The sequence below is a fragment of the Paroedura picta genome, chromosome 3, assembly GCF_049243985.1.
Source record: "Paroedura picta isolate Pp20150507F chromosome 3, Ppicta_v3.0, whole genome shotgun sequence".
NCBI classification, from domain to species: domain Eukaryota; kingdom Metazoa; phylum Chordata; class Lepidosauria; order Squamata; family Gekkonidae; genus Paroedura; species Paroedura picta.
This window is the reverse complement of record NC_135371.1, coordinates 55,245,136-55,259,876: the sequence shown is the minus strand read 5'-3', so window position 1 is coordinate 55,259,876 and position 14,741 is coordinate 55,245,136. Positions and strand designations below refer to the sequence as shown.

The window sequence follows — 14,741 nt, the reverse complement described above, 5'->3', positions numbered from 1 at the left end:
AATTGTAATCCTACAGATCCACACCTATACAGCGAATAAATTAAGAAGGGGGCAATTCAGATAATTTTGATTACTAACATATACAAATCCTGGGTCCCTCAAAATCAACTTGTAAATTCACAATTCATTGCAATTGTCCAAATTGCTCCATGAATTTTTATATGACACATACTGGCTGGATAAATTTTCAATTTGTTCAAACCTTGTCAGTGTTTTAAATAAGTGGCTACCAAATTATGTTACTTACCAGATTAACCAATGAAATCTTTACATTTTTCAGTACCCATATTCTGTTCCCACTGAATCCAGGCATAAAATGTCACTAGGTAACCAGTTAGATTTGAGTCCAGTAACAACTTAGAAACTGACAATAGTTTTGAGGTATAGACTTCCAAGAGTCAAAGCTCCATTTGTCAGGTACAATAGAGTAGAGTGAGTCCTTGTGCCCTAGTGAGAAGATGAGAGGGGTGTTGTAAAGAATGAATGTGAAGGATTCAAAGGCACAATATCTATTGTAATCAGTTTGATTAGAGCAGTGGAGAAATGCTGGGAGGGCAGAAAATTAGCATCTGTAGGGAGATAAAAATCCTATGTCCCTATTCAGCACTGCAAGGCCTATTGTTCTGAACTTGTGGATTAAATAAAATAAAATAAACTCACATTGTAATTTCCCTTTGAAATGTCTTTTTGTGGGGACTGCCTCTCTAAAGACACTAATGGAATGATCTGGAAGATTAAAATGTTCTTCCACAGTTTTTTCAGTGTTGCAAGTTTTAGTGTCAGATCTATACCGCCCTGGGCCTCAGGGGAGGGCAGTATATGAATGAATGAATGAATGAATGAATGAATGAATGAATGAATGAATGAATGAATGAATGAATGAATGAATGAATGAATGAATGAATGAATATTTTGTATATGGACTGACCTGTTTTCCTGATGCAGAGCATAGAAGGGCATTGCTGCCATTTGATGGCATATGTAAGATGAGAAGATGAACAAGTGAATGTGGCAACAAATCTGGCATCTTGGTTTGTTGTAGGCCCTGGTCCCAGAGATGGTGTCCATGTTTGAAAGAGTATTGCTGTGGGTAATAAGTTATTTTAGGTTAGGAGTCTGTCTGTGGGCAAGAAAAGTCTGCCTCCCAGTGCTTGTGACAGAAGAGCATCATTGTACAGCATAGGCTGTAGGTCATTCCATTGCTGACCTAAGAATGGCAGTCCTCAAACAAAGTAATTTTAAAGGGAAATTACAGTATGAGAGTACTGAACTGTAATTAATACACAAGTTCAGAAAAATGGACTGAAAAGTTTTAGATAAATACACAAACCAATACTTGTCTTTATTGTTATTTTTTAAAACCCTAACAGTCACTATATGACCTATATATGATAAGATTCCCCTTCTCTCACACACATACACTCAGAGACCCTGGTTTAGAAAATCTTAACATTTTTTTCTTAAAGGCTTTCTCAACCAGAGTTTCATGAAACCCTGGGGTTCCTTGACAGCTATGGAAGGGTTTCCTAAATGGGTGGGAGTTAATTAATTTTAATATATTTTTTTAAAAATTGTTCAAGATTTATCTAGTCAAAGGACCAAGTTCAAATCCCCACTCTGCCTTGAAAGATCACATGATGAGAATGTCTTGCCTGCCGGCATCTGCAATGCTAGTGGGAAGAAATGGGGGGAGGGTAGCACATGAACATTGTGCAGGTGTGCTGACAGCACCTTCTAGAATTTTTTAAAACTCTGTGGTTTTACTATGTGTCCCACCTCCATGAGCTGTCTCCAGGCCCCATCTGGAGGTTGGCAGTCTGAGCTATAACATACCTGGGGGCATCACAGCAGCAGGTGACATCATGCAACTCAACATGGTCCAGTGACAGCAGCCATCACACAACTGGACCCAATCAAGTGGCTGGCCCTGCACAACTGGGCACAGCCCAGCACCCAAAACAAGGTTTTCCTGAGGAGGGTAAGGGTAAGATAAAGGTAGATAGGTGGGTGGGAAGGACAGAAGGAAGCAGGAAAAAGGAAAAGATTTTGAGAGAAGAGAAAAAGGGGGGAGGGGAAAATGTGATGTCCCCCACAAGAGCTAGCAAGTCCTCCCCCCCACCGCCTTGTTTTTCTAAATATGTACAGCATTATGTATGGCAGGCAGTGAAAATATGTAAGAACTTTGTAAAGAGCTATAGGGTTGATATATATTTAGCATCTGTTTTGATTTCTAAAAGACCATGTCAAACAATATTGCAAAGCATGTGAGGTTAAGGATCTACACGTATCCGGTTGATAATCCCTTTACTATAAAACAACACTACTGAACTGAGTAGAATGACTTTGGGATAAACTGTGGGCTCGATTTTAGGCTTTTCCTTTCTATTCCAGGGATAAGCCCATAAATAACCCCCACACAAAGAAGGTTCATTATCTTGATATACCGGCAGACTGCAGCTGATTTCTTTCCCAATAAGGCATTTTCTCTGCTGTTGTGTGGATGCCTCTCTGTGTAAGCATTTCATCTCTGGGGGAAGTCTTATTTTGAGAAGAAATGAGTAAAACTATTTTTTGTTCTCGAATGCTGTATCTTTGTCCAATATGTGAGCAGGAGTTTAAACAATATAGAATCTGTCCATAGGGTCTTGTTTAAAATATGTGGCATAAAAACATTACGAAGGCTTGGAGTTTTGCTTTTAAATATCTCTGTCTTTAAAAACATCCTTCTTGAATCAACGGTTACAGTATGACCTGGGTTATGGTTGCAATCTCTGACTTGGGAGATTCACAGAGATCTCGGATGGTACCTGGGACAGTCTGAAAGTGGGAGGGAGCTCGGCACGGATGTGGTGCCATACAACCCACCCTCCAAAGCTGCCCTTTCCTCCAAGGAAACTGATCTCTTTAATCTGGAGATCAGTTGTAATTTTGGGGAAAGGCCAGGTCCGACCTTGAGGTTGGCAACCTTTGGGACTCTTTCTCAGAGCAGCAGCCTAAACTCTTAGGGATTTATTTGTTTGTTTGTTTATTTATTTATAATTACATTTAATATACCACTCCTCCCTGCAAAAGCAGGCTTGCAGCGGTTCACAATATAAGACAATAAAAAATCAACCACAAAACAAGTTAAAACATCTAACATAATCATAATAAAATAATGAACCCCAAAAACCCAATGAAATAAAGATGGCAGTCAAAATCACTCTGCTGCAGCTGTAACCATAATGGGCTGGAAGCTGGGAATGGTAGAAAACGAAACATGGGTAGAACAAACAATGGGTCTTGGCCTACGACCCGGGAGATACCAGATTTTTAATCCCTGGTGCTCATTGTACACAGGTGACCAGATGTGAAGGGAGGTAAGGTGGGACGCGGTGGCAGCCTTCCTCCCTTCCTCCATCTGACTGGACTCACCATCTTGGAAAAAAATCGGCAGCAAGAAGGGGTCAGATAGGGCTGGCAAGCAGAGCCACCAGCGTGCTCAGCCCCTCCAGCGCCAGCAGCCAGCCAGCCAGCAAGCCTGGGGAGGCGCCTCCAAGCAGGGCCAAGCAGTGAGCTGAAAGTGAGAGGCTGTTGAGCGACTTCCCGGCCGCTGAGACATTTGCAGGGACCCCCACGGAAGGGATGAGGAGCCACCGGGCAGGCAGCCTTGGTGCCTGCTGCCGCAAGAGAGGGGGAGGGGCATGCGCCCAAGTCTCCCTCTGAATGGTGCTTGCGAAGCTGATTAATCAGCCGCAAAAGAGGCAGCGGTGAGATTATAAGGCGCGTGGCTGGGCGAGAAAGGACTCCTCTCCCTCGCCACTGCACACACCCACCAACCCACCCAGGCAGGTAGTGGGAAGGTGGTCCCCTTGCATGCAGGGCTACTCCCTCCCCCCCAGTCCCAGGGGTACGAGACAGCCCCAAACCCTCCAGAAGTTGCAGCAGTGGTGGGAAAAGGTGGAGCCCCTGTGCTCCTCATGGCTCCAGCCCCTGCTGTGTACCCTTGTTGCCCCAACAGACCACCCCCACCTCTGGCCTCCCACTGCCTTCCTATTTGGCAAGACGCACACAGGCACTGCTGCACTGCCAAGAGGCAGGAAGATGAGCACACCCAGAGAGGCGGTGGTGGCTAATCCTTGGATAGGGGGAAAGAATTCCAGCGGCAGCCACAGCCACAGTGTGCCATCTATGTGCGCACACGCACGCACGCACAGAGGTGTTTGTTTGTTGTGTGTCTATGTGAGTATGCCTGAAGTGGGAGCACTGCCTTCTGACTGGGGCGCTGCGATGTGCATGGTTATAATTGTTAAAATCAGGACTTTTTAATAACACAGCGGGACACGGGAGAATTCTTTTAAAAGCAGGACGGTACTGCCAAAATCGGTATGAATGGTCACCTTATCATTGTGCCCAGCCTCAACCAAATGCCTGGTGGAACAGCTCCATCTTGCAGGCCCTGCAGAACCCAGAGAGTTCTGACAGGGCCCACAGCACTTCAAGGAGCTCATTTCACCAGGTAGGGGGTCAGGAGAAAAGGCCCTAGCCCGGTTGAAGCCAGGCTCGCTTTTCAGGGCTCAAAGCAGCTTACAGTCGCCTTCCCTTTCCTCTACCCACAACAGACACCCTGTGAGGTGGCTGAGAGAGTCCTGATATCACTGCTCGGTAAGGACAGCTTTATCAGTGCCGTGGCGAGCCCAAGGTCACCCAGCTGGTTGCATGTGGGGGAGTGCAGAATTGAACCCGGCATGCTAGATTAGTAGTCCGCACTCCTAACCACTACACCAAACTGGCTCTCATTAATTGCTGCCATGAAACAGTGCCACTGACTTGCAAGCACTCTTCCGTCGTGTCTTCTAACATGTCTGGGCAACAGTGGCCATCCACATCTTTGCCTGGCAATGTTCCACTCTCCTGGCTTTCCTGACCCTCAAATAATGTTCCTCTCCCTCCACCTGGCCTTTGTCAGATTTACCCACTGGGAGAGCCATGTTGGGATATCCCACTTCCCAGGAACTGGTTACCAGAGAGACATCTTATGGTACTGGCACACCATTAGAGGATTAGCAGTTTGTTAATTCAGTGACAACCACCTCCAGGTGCCCATTTTAAAAAGCATGTTGAATCACTGGGGTAGATTCAAGTGGGTAGCCGTTTTGGTCTGTAGTAGCACAACAAAATCAGAGTCCAGTGGCACCTTTAAGAGCAAGATTTGTTCAAGGCGTGAGCTTTTGAGAGCAAGCAGTCTTCCTCAGACTATGAACTTCCATCATGACAGTGGGAATATAAAGCAAAAATTAATTCTGTTAAATTAGTAAACTGTGTCACAACATCCAAATACAGCTATATGATAATTCTTTGCTAAAACAGCCAATCAGTTCTTTGGGGGTTCATCTTGTACAGGGAACAGCTACTGACATTATAATTTTTAAAACATTAAAAAGAAAATGCCCATATGCATACTCTTAGCATAGCAACGGATTGAGCAAGGGATCCCAAAGAACTATGCAGTTCCCCCATCCCTGACTCTGTACCTGCCATAACTGTACTTATTCTAAAGCAGGAACTTTAACTTAGAAGGTACAGTGTTTTAAAAGCTTGCCACTTCCTTGGAGTCTGTTCAGTCCTGTAGCTCTTCACATGGCACTGGCAGCCTATAGGATCCCAGGAGTAAGAGCTCCTTCTTCCTAGATTGAATAAATCAAAGAGACCTTCTACTCTGTGTCAAGGGTTTTTTCCTTCCGTTTTCCCACCCCGAGGGTCAAATCTTCAAAAAGATAACTTCTATCTCATACCTGCCAAACTTCTCTTCCCTGCTAGGCACCAGCTTCTGCCCAGAGCATTGTCTCCAGCCCAGGAGGTCATTATTTATTAACAGATGGATTGATTAGCATTTCTGAAGTCTGCTGGCTTAGCACACACACAACCACTGCTTCTGGCTGCTTTCTGCTAAGAGAAAGAAAGCTTTTAAAAACTGAACTTGAAGGTTTTGGTGCAGTCCAAATCTTGAACATAAAATGCCTTTCTCCACCATACTAATAAAAATGTTTAGGTTTGTCAAAAATAGCCTAATATACTAGTATTAAGCCTAGAGTTGTTACCATTTTCAGAGAAACAGAATCAACTGAACACTTGAAACAGTTGGTGTTCTATAAGCAAATTTTGTAGGGTCATCATTTCAGCTTTATGTCACAGGCAATTTCACAGTACTGTGTCAAAAAGCACATTTTCAGGCTGGAAAAATCACCCAGCATACACTTTCTGACTTTCTATTGAAGAGCAAAGCAGTACAAGCTGTATTCCCTTTTGATGACATTTTCTAGTCCTGAAATGTATAATAGTACAGATAAGGCTTCAAAGTATTTCATGTGCGCTCTGTAATCTCTTTGACGGACTTGTAAGGTCAGTCAGTATTATTAAATTGCCTTTTCAAATATTCAGTGCTGCTCCTTGCAACTCTGGCTTGGTTAGCAGATGGAACCTTGTAACCCATCAGATCACATAATGTCTCTCTGGCATCTTGTGGGTTTAAAAAGAAAAGGGGTACAATGCTAGTGAGGAATATAATCTCCACCTTGACTGAGGAAAGGTATTTGTAACATGTTTGTACCCTTCCCTAATCCCCTTATCCCAGTTTTAAGTTCTGGATTGAAGTGTGGCTCCGCTCGTCTTTACACTCTACCAAAAGAGCACCTCAGTCTAGTGATGTGCATTTGGATATATCCAGTCCAAATATAGATCTGAAAAAATACCCTATCTGCATTTTCCAGAAATATTCAGGTCCCCAGGATTTTTTGGGATAGCAAGAAACATGTCCCCAAAGTCCTGGAAATATTCAGGAGTAACCAGGAATATAGAATCCAGCATTTTAAGGCTCCCAGGACTTAAAAAAAATGCTATGCATCTCTGTCAGTGTCTTCTTTCCAGGGCCTGGTTTTGGCTTGCTTAGATTCTGTGCTTTGAAATTAGTTCTTTGCATAAATTTAGGGCCATTTCGCACAGAGCTCAAAGTGGCTATTTGGTTGCGGTTTGCGAAATCGCTACTTTAACTAGCGAAATGTAACTAGCTGTGCCCGTAACGCACAGCTGCGGTTTTTGCGGAATTTAGCACTTTCACTTCTCGTCACTTTCGTAACCCACAGGCTTCCGGTCTCCGTCTTATCGCTACAGAGGAGGTCCCTTTTTAGCGCTTCTGGCCTCCCGTGCCCGTCAATCAAACTGCAGGCACACCTTTGACCTCGACCCTAAAGCCGGACTTGTCGGGGTTCCCTTTTTTAAAAAAAACCCCAGGAAACCCCGTAGCAACGCGTCATCGTCAAATCATTGGCGCTATTGGAACGTGTTTTCTATTGTTTTCTATGAACCAGAGGTTGATGCATTGATATCTTTGATAGGTTAATCCCCGCCCACAGTACACGCCCACAGGCTACCTGCTTATATGCACCTAGGCAGACACGTGGTCGGCCTCACTCTTTGTTTGCATAGCCTACTGCCCGCAGCACAGGTTAACGTTGCAATGGAGAGGATTATTTATCAATTGTTGGCTCAGATGCTTGCGGTAGTCCAGCGTATCCATACCACCGTGCGGCATAGGAGGGCTGCTATCGAGGACTACCGAGAACGTATTGCCGGAACGATGACCACCAGTAGAAGACGTTCTCTACGGGCAACCATGGCGGCAAAGAAGCACTGGCAAGCTCTGGCAGAGGTCTGGTTCCCCAGACAGTTCTGGGTGGACGAAAGATCCTCTGACTGGTGGGAAAATTTTGTGTGGTCTCGCTGGGATGATGACCACTGGATTGCCAACTTTAGAATGTCTAGGGGAACATTTTTTGAACTCGTGGAGGCTCTACGTGGCCGCATGGAAAGGCAGGTCACTGGCATGTGGCGCCCCGTTCCAGTGGAAAAAAGGGTGGCAGCCGCATTGTGGTACTTGGCCACCCCTCAGTACTTCCGGACAGTAGCCCAGCAATTCGGACTCGGAGTCACAACGGTTGGCGATATCCTTAAGGAGTTCTGCCTCGCCATGGAGGCGGAATTGTTCAGCAAAGTGGTGTGCCTCGGAGACCGCCTTGGAGCGGTGAGTGTCATTCTATGCCCTTTTCCCTTTAAATTATTTTTCTTGTTTGACAGGTGAGCAACGAACACGCGATGCACCCCACGCTAACATGCCATGGTTTTTTTCCCTTATTCCAGAGTATGGACGGGTTTGCCAGGCTTGGATTCCCGCATTGTTTTGCAGCCGTCGATGGAAGCCACATCCCTATCCGTGCACCCGGGGGGAGCATAAAGGAGTACGGGAACAGGAAGGACTTTTGTTCTGTTCTCCTGCAAGGAACTGTGGACTTCTCCGGACGGTTTATCAATGCCGAGGTGGGGTGGAGTGGCAGGAGGCATGATGCCCTTGTTTTCAGGGAATCTAACCTCAGGAAAGCCATGGACGAAGGGGTCTGTTCCAGGAAACCCCACCGCCACCATTGAGGGCGTGCGTGTGCCGGCATTGGTGCTCGGGGACGGAGCATACCCATTACGCCGCTGGCTCATGACTCCCTATAAGCGGCCAAGGACGGACGTGCAGAGCCACTACAACTTCAGTCACTCCCGGGCAAGGAATGTAGTGGAGCGTGCCTTTGGACGTTTGAAGTCACGGTTCCGTTGCTTGATGTCTCGACTCCATGTGCATATAGACAACGTGACTCCACTGATCATCGCATGTGTCATTTTGCACAACATCTGCGAGGACAAGGGACATAACATCCCCTTCCCTGTGGATGAACCTGATCCTGTAGTCCTTGAGGACACACAAGACATCCCTGAAGCAAGGAAAAAAAGGATCTATGCGGAGGGGTGCAAGGTTCGGGACGCTATAGCCACCCACATCTACAGAAACAGGAGGCGTGTTTGATTGTTTTTTCTACTCTGGTGTTGAATAAAGTTTTATGTTCTTTGTTTAACCTTGTCTTGTGCGGTTTGTCTACTTAGCCAGCAAAAAAACGGGGATTCTCTGGTCCAAAAGCACTTTGACAGCCCTAAATGCTAACTCCCCGCTGAAATTGACAAACACAATACGGAAGCGCTAAACAGGGAAAGTTTGGGGAGGCGGGTAGCCAGGAAGTATTGGCGACCCCTGTCAAACCGGAGGATCAATCCACTTATGTTCCAAGGAATAATTTCATTGGTGGGCAGCTTTGATACATTTAAAATAGGGGTGGTCGATCGGAGCAACGCATTTTCGTTCCCTAACCGTCATTCCGAAGATGCCGAAGCCACGGAAGGGCTCCTTCTGGCAGCGCGCCGAGGCTGAGGCACTTCTGGAGCTTGTTCTCCAATCAAAAAGTGTTGGCCGCCTTATGGCCAGCACCCACTGCCACACCAAGGGTGCTTACCTGGTGTTGGCATCCAAGCTGAGGGAGAGGGGCTACGTCCGGACCTGGGAGCAGGTCCGGACGAAATTTAAGAGGGTAAAGCTGGACTTCCTAAACAGTCTAGAACAGTGGGGGGGGGGTCCCGCAGCCAAGTGGGAGAACGGTCTTCCACGACCTGATGGTCAAGATATGGGAGAAGGCTGGGAAGCCCCCCCTGGAGATGAGGAGGCATATGGGTGAGTGCTGCCCTCATTGTGTTTTACCCTTAAGCATGCATGGAATGTCTAGATGCCTCTTTCCCCTACTGTCCCCAATGAAATTCGAGAAAGTATTAAGATGCTGTCAACCCCCTCTGACTTAGCCCGCCAGTACTGTAGAACCACTTTGGTAATGCGCTTTGGCTCTGATTGTGGTGTGGCCATCAGCTGTGTTTCATCTTTGGTTTGTGTGCTTTTACTTATGATTTCTCTTTTTCTTTGCCCAGCTACACAATCACCATCCAAGCTTGCAAAATTACCTGAGCGTGAGGAAGGGGAGGAAGAGGGGACCTTCCACCTCAGGACAGGCTGCAGGTGAGAGTTTTATGTCTTTGAGGGAGACCCATGTGTGTGTACCCCCATGGAGCCATAAGGGAGCCTGCTGTGATGCTTCCATTTGAAGTGTGATTAAATTCTTTATTTGATTTCTATAGCAGAAACTATGGAGGCAAGGCTGCGTGCCATGGAGGCCAGGGTGACTTCCTTAGAGGCTGAAGTGGCAGACCTAAAAGGGGAGATGGAGCGGCAAAGGCAGCAGAGGGAGGCGGAAGAACGTAGGTTATGTTCCCCACTGCCCAACTCTTCTCACACTGTGGCTAAGGCCACTAAAAAGTGTATCCATGTAAACTCCAGGTTGGAAAATATGTTTGGCACTAATGTGTACTTTTTCTCCCTCCCCACACAGTTAAGAAGAAGGAGGACGAAGACCTCTTCCGCCGCAAAGTCAGGGGGACCATGGGACGGTTGTGCAGGAGAGTGAGGGAGATGGAAGGGGCTGGGGAGGGGAGCAGTGGGACCTGAGTTTTGTTTTCTGTTTGTGTTTTGGGGTGGGGGGTGTTGGGGGGGTTCCTAGTTACATTGCCTATTTTTCTATCCCTGTTTAACTGTTTATTAAAATAAAATGTTGTTGCAAATTTTCTGAAAAAGACTCCAGTGTGACTCCTTACACTCGCACACCTTTCACCCCAAACTCCTAAAACACCTTTAACCTTTAAAACACCCTCCAACCTCCAACCCACACAACGGTACCAGAATAGACACAATCACTAGAGAGGGTACACAGAGACAGAGTCAAAAATATAAACTTTATTTAACAAACAACAGCAAACACAGATGAAGTTAAATAGACAAACTGGCCCAAACTAGGAGGGGGAGAACTTGTCCGCGGGTTTTATTATTCTCTTCCCGAGAACAGTCCTCCTTCTAGTTTGGGTCGAGGCATTCTGAGACGGGGTCGGTGGGGTGGGTGCTGGAGGTGGTGGTGTAGGTGTGGGGGGGGGGACGTGTACGGTAATCTGAGGAGGGTTGGCCGTCTCCATTACCACGACCGCCCTCTCCATCAGTCTCCTTATCAGTCTCACCTCCTCCACGCTTTCGCGTAGGGATTGGTTTGACTCCCTAAGGATTGCCCGCAATTTTTTTCCCTCCTGGGCCACGAGGGAGAGCATTGCTTGGTCTGCGGCAGCGGCACGCCTGGACTCCTCCTGGCAGTGCTCGAGGATCCTTTCTCCAACGCCTGTTAAGATGGAGACGCGCCTCAGCCTGCCGCGTTCCCTCGCAAGCCTCTCCTCTGCTTGGAGAGCACCTCTAGGTGGTGAGCCGGCTGGACCCAGGGCTGGCTCATCGTCATCTGAAAGGACCTCTGTTGGCAAAAAATGAGAAACAGAACTGTTAGTACCATCGAGACAGTCAAAACCCACCCTGGTGCACATGGTGGCCTTTTTTGGTCACATATTGTTAAACCAAGACTCTAAACAATGCCCGGGGAGCACATGGTTAGTGTTTGTTTGCCCATGGTGGGCTTTTTCCTTTGCCTACTTTCACAGCAAGACTCACAACAATAAAAAGGGAGCACACGGTTAGTGGCTTGCGACATTGTCCTGCAGCCATGGCTCGAAAGGAACAGTTCATGCACGCTCACCATCTTGGATCTGTATCCGCCTGCGCTGGGCAGGAGGTCCAGCCACCCCACGCTCCTCCTCCTCCTGCGTCCCGGGTATGAAATCTGCGAAGAAGGGGAAAAAAAGATCTAGGACCAAAGTGTGGCAAAGCAAGCTTCAAACCCTAAAGCAGCAACGTAGAGGGACTCTCTTCTGTCTCTTAGCAGTGCTGCTGCCCTGCACAAACAGAAAAGCACAAAGCAGTTAAACCCCCCCCCCTTATTGCAACTGATACTTACCAACGTTTGTTGATGCCCCAGAATCACTGTCCTCGTCCACCGCTGCTGGAGACTCGAGGGGCCCTGTCCCTGGCATCTGTGTCTCTGTGGACAAGAGCAGAAAATAGTTTAAAAGGAGCAAGCATACAACCTGAACCACACAGCATGCTCCCAAAGTAGTGGCTACAGTACTGCAGAAGGCCTATGGCTGAGGCATGCTGCAAAACTTTTTGGGTTCTTGGTCAAACATAACCGTTTTAAAAAGCCACCATAGCAAGCAGTCCACAAACAGGCTAGCATATTATGCGTTGCAACGAACACACGGCATACAATAGTGAAAAAGGAGCAAACATACAACCTGAACCACACAGCAAGCTCCCAACGTAGTGGCTAAAGCACTGCAGAAGGCCTATGGCTGAGGCATGCTGCAAAACTTTTTTGGTTGTTGGTTAAACACTACCGTTTTAAAAAGCCACCATAGCAAGCAATCCACAAACATCCTAGCATATTATGCGTTGCAACGAACACACGAGAAAACGATTCCCAAACGTCAGAACACACATTTGCTCGAAATTAAATATAAAATAAAAATAAAAGTGCTTACCGGAGGCAAGGGGCGTCTGCTGAGGAATCTCTTCAGGCTCCCCAGGAGCGATGGCGAGTAGGTCCAGTGTCACCATGTCCGCGCCTCGTTGCTGGACCGGGGGTGGAGGCCGGACGGTGGACGAGGTGCCCTCGCCGGGATCCTCCTCAGCGGGTGGTTCCTCGACTGGGGCAGCCGGCTTCCGAACCACCTTCAGGCTCCTCCCGACGCGCTTCGGCCTGCCGGCTCCGTCCCCGTCGCCGTACAGTGGGCGCTGCTCCTCGAAGTACGGGCAGGTTACTTTAGCGTTGCCGGAACCCTTGTTGTGGTTCACGGCCCGCATGTACTCCGCCCGCATGGTCTTTGTTTTTGACCGGCATTCAAGGCCGGTCCTGTTGTGGCCCAGGGCACGCATCTTGATGGCCACTTGCTCAAAGACCTCCCGATTCCTGTGTGAGGACTGGAAGGCGTCCTGGATTTTCTCTTCCGAGAAAATCGCGATCAGGTCCCTGATCTCCGCGTCCCTCCATGTTGGCCCCCTGCCGGTTGCCTGGACGGACGACGCTTGTGAAGAAGATTCCATGGTGCCTTCGCGAGTAGCTGAGCAAAATGGAGGTGCGAGGTGCAGGGTGCAATGGATCATATACCTTCCCGCACACAAAGACAAAGGGACTAGCCGGCTCCTCATTGGTGGAGGGCAGTAGGGGACACGCACATTGGCCACATGAGATCACATGTCACGTTCAAAACTCCTCGCGCGGGAACAGGATCTGCCCCTAATGGCCAGATTAGCGCCCTTGTTGTTTGACTTCTCGCATGCGCTGATTCGTCTACACGCGAGAAGAGCAGTTTGTACATGCAGCGGGAGCCATTTTACTGAAATGTCCGCCATTACAAAAACGCATGCCGGTGTTAAACCGAGAGCAAGTGCAGCGGTACGCGACAGTTCCCCAATAATATTCACCAGCCAAAGCATAAATCAATGACATGTTACTGGCGAACGTTCGTTGGCACGCTCAGCGGAAAGTTTTTTAAAATGAACGGTGGACGGCGACTCCGCTTGCCGGAGGTCTAGCCGCCGATGGAAGGGGTTGTCCGCACCCAAGCACAACCACGCACCCGGAACTACACAAAGACCCACTACACATAAACCGCCCCTCATGATATCACCTTGAATCATTTCTATTGAACCCCTCTAAGCTAAACAGGAGACTGCAAGCGGCGAACGTTCGTTGGCATGCTCAGAGGAAAGTTTTTTAAAATGAACGGTGGACGGCGACTCCGCTTGCCGGAGGTCTAGCCACCGATGGAAGGGGTTGTCCGCACCCAAGCACAACCACGTACCCAGAACCACACAAAGACCCACTACACATAAACCGCCCCTCATGATATCACCTTGAATCATTTCTATTGAACCCCTCTAAGCTAAACAGGAGACTGCAAGCGGCGAACGTTCGTTGGCATGCTCAGAGGAAAGTTTTTTAAAATGAACGGTGGACGGCGACTCCGCTTGCCGGAGGTCTAGCCACCGATGGAAGGGGTTGTCCGCACCCAAGCACAACCACGTACCCAGAACCACACAAAGACCCACTACACATAAACCGCCCCTCATGGTATCACCTCGAATCATATCTATTGAACCCCACTAATCTAAACAGGAGACTGCGAGCGGCGAACGTTCGTTGGCACGCTCAGAGGAAAGTTTTTTAAAATGCTCCCTGTACGTTGACTCCGCTAGTACTGGCCGAAGGTAGACGGGGTTTTAAGCTTTGGGCAAATGTTGGGAACGTGACGGTGTGTGCTACTGTGCTTTTGAAATACTCTTGTGGTGTCCGGGCAGAATTTCCGAAAGTGATCGTGCTAGAAAGCCAGTCGCTGTCTCGTTGCCTCGTTGATCCCCGCTCGCTCGGAGAAAAAAAAATGGCGAACAGTTCGCTGGAAGTTTGGAGGAAAGGCTCGGGAGGAGGGACTTTGAAGAACCCGCAACAATGGTAATGCACAAGTCTTTGGCGCTATTGTCGCAGATTGGTTGCAGGAGTGTATCGCTATCCGGAGGGTGAATCCACTTTTCTGGATTCCCCTAGAAGCACTACAACGAAGCGCTTTTTGCGGGTCGGTTGCAGGACTGTTGCAGATTGTCTACGACGTCGTGGGTTATGGCAAATTAGTAGCGTTTCCAATTAGCAACCATTGTGCTACTTTGAAGCCCTGCGAAATGGCCCTGAGGTTCTTTGCACAAATTCGTTTATGTCTAGTTTGTAATAGATTTTATGTTTGTCAACTTTGCAACCATGTTCCTGTTCCATGTGGCTTAAAGTTTTCTCTGGTTTTCAACTAGCTTGGAATCTTAGATTGTACATTTATTGTCTGCTGTATTGTCCATGCTTTGGCTGGGATTC

The 14,741-nt window shown here is 47.8% G+C and overlaps 2 protein-coding genes across 2 annotated transcripts; one reads left to right on the top strand and one right to left on the bottom strand.

Annotated features, from left to right (window-relative positions):
• Positions 1-7,484: 7,484 nt before the first annotated feature.
• Positions 7,485-8,675, top strand: LOC143831162 (uncharacterized). Its single transcript, XM_077324239.1, has 3 exons — positions 7,485-8,059; positions 8,176-8,319; positions 8,667-8,675. Exons 1-3 carry the CDS (start codon positions 7,496-7,498, stop codon positions 8,673-8,675), a joined length of 717 nt encoding a protein of 238 aa, XP_077180354.1. The 5' UTR covers positions 7,485-7,495.
• A 2,068-nt stretch (positions 8,676-10,743) lies between these two features.
• Positions 10,744-12,439, bottom strand: LOC143831161 (uncharacterized). Its single transcript, XM_077324238.1, has 4 exons — positions 12,364-12,439; positions 11,781-11,864; positions 11,523-11,606; positions 10,744-11,243 (listed from the first exon to the last, which is right to left on the bottom strand). The coding sequence occupies exons 1-4, from the start codon at positions 12,437-12,439 to the stop codon at positions 10,744-10,746; spliced, it is 744 nt and encodes a 247-aa protein (XP_077180353.1).
• Between the last annotated feature and the right edge of the window lie 2,302 nt (positions 12,440-14,741).

Bases quoted from the DNA above. Each gene is read 5' to 3' on its own strand.
- LOC143831162 (XM_077324239.1), top strand. From the start codon at position 7,496: ATGGAGAGGATTATTTATCAATTGTTGGCTCAGATGCTTGCGGTAGTC. The intron at 8,060-8,175 runs GTGAGTGTCATT...CCCTTATTCCAG, and splicing joins TCGGAGACCGCCTTGGAGCG to AGTATGGACGGGTTTGCCAG.
- LOC143831161 (XM_077324238.1), bottom strand. From the start codon at position 12,439: ATGGTGACACTGGACCTACTCGCCATCGCTCCTGGGGAGCCTGAAGAG. The intron at 11,865-12,363 runs GTAAGCACTTTT...TCTTGTCCACAG, and splicing joins GCAGACGCCCCTTGCCTCCG to AGACACAGATGCCAGGGACA. The intron at 11,607-11,780 runs GTAAGTATCAGT...CCTTCTTCGCAG, and splicing joins TGGGGCATCAACAAACGTTG to ATTTCATACCCGGGACGCAG.